This window comes from Puntigrus tetrazona, chromosome 20, assembly GCF_018831695.1.
Source record: "Puntigrus tetrazona isolate hp1 chromosome 20, ASM1883169v1, whole genome shotgun sequence".
Classification (NCBI taxonomy): domain Eukaryota; kingdom Metazoa; phylum Chordata; class Actinopteri; order Cypriniformes; family Cyprinidae; genus Puntigrus; species Puntigrus tetrazona.
Window position 1 is genome coordinate 25,753,786 of NC_056718.1, and position 393 is coordinate 25,754,178.

Genomic DNA, 393 nt, shown 5'->3' on the forward strand with positions numbered 1-393 from the left:
TATATATATATAACAAGACAAATGTATTAAGGAAAAAATCTCTTTTTGCAGTGTGAAGGGCCTTTATTTTTAAGAGAAAGCAGCTTTCAGTCTTCAGTTCTGCTGAGTTTTATCGAAGCGGACGTACCTTGACCGTATCAAAGGGATGTCCGACCAGAACACCTGCTGCACCTGAAACAGGAGCGACCGAGAGTGAGAGACGTTTTAACCTCGTCATCGTGATGTGATGCAATGTGTTTGAGATACGAGTTTGAGGGCAGCTCTCCGGCCTTGACCCGTGCGAGCGAAAGACACCTGCGTCATTCGTGCATGAGGCAAGAGCTGTTTGACCAATCGACGTGGACATCACAGTCAAACCTAAAGTCATCATCATCTGCCGACTGCTCCGTGCTC

The 393-nt window shown here is 46.6% G+C and overlaps 1 protein-coding gene across 4 annotated transcripts in view; it reads right to left on the reverse strand.

The window, feature by feature from the left end:
- LOC122324601 (mitochondrial basic amino acids transporter-like) overlaps positions 1-223 on the reverse strand; it is a 6,342-nt gene extending 6,119 nt beyond the window's left edge. Inside the window, exon 1 of one of the 4 annotated variants that reach the window (XR_006247208.1) lies at positions 128-223. Coding sequence is in view for 1 of the 4 variants with exons in the window: in XM_043219136.1 (XP_043075071.1) it covers positions 128-217 (90 nt within the window). In the remaining 3 variants the exon portion in view is untranslated. The remainder of the gene's footprint in view (positions 1-127) is intronic. The other 3 variants (XR_006247207.1, XR_006247206.1, XM_043219136.1) reach the window with 3 other exon arrangements.
- Between the last annotated feature and the right edge of the window lie 170 nt (positions 224-393).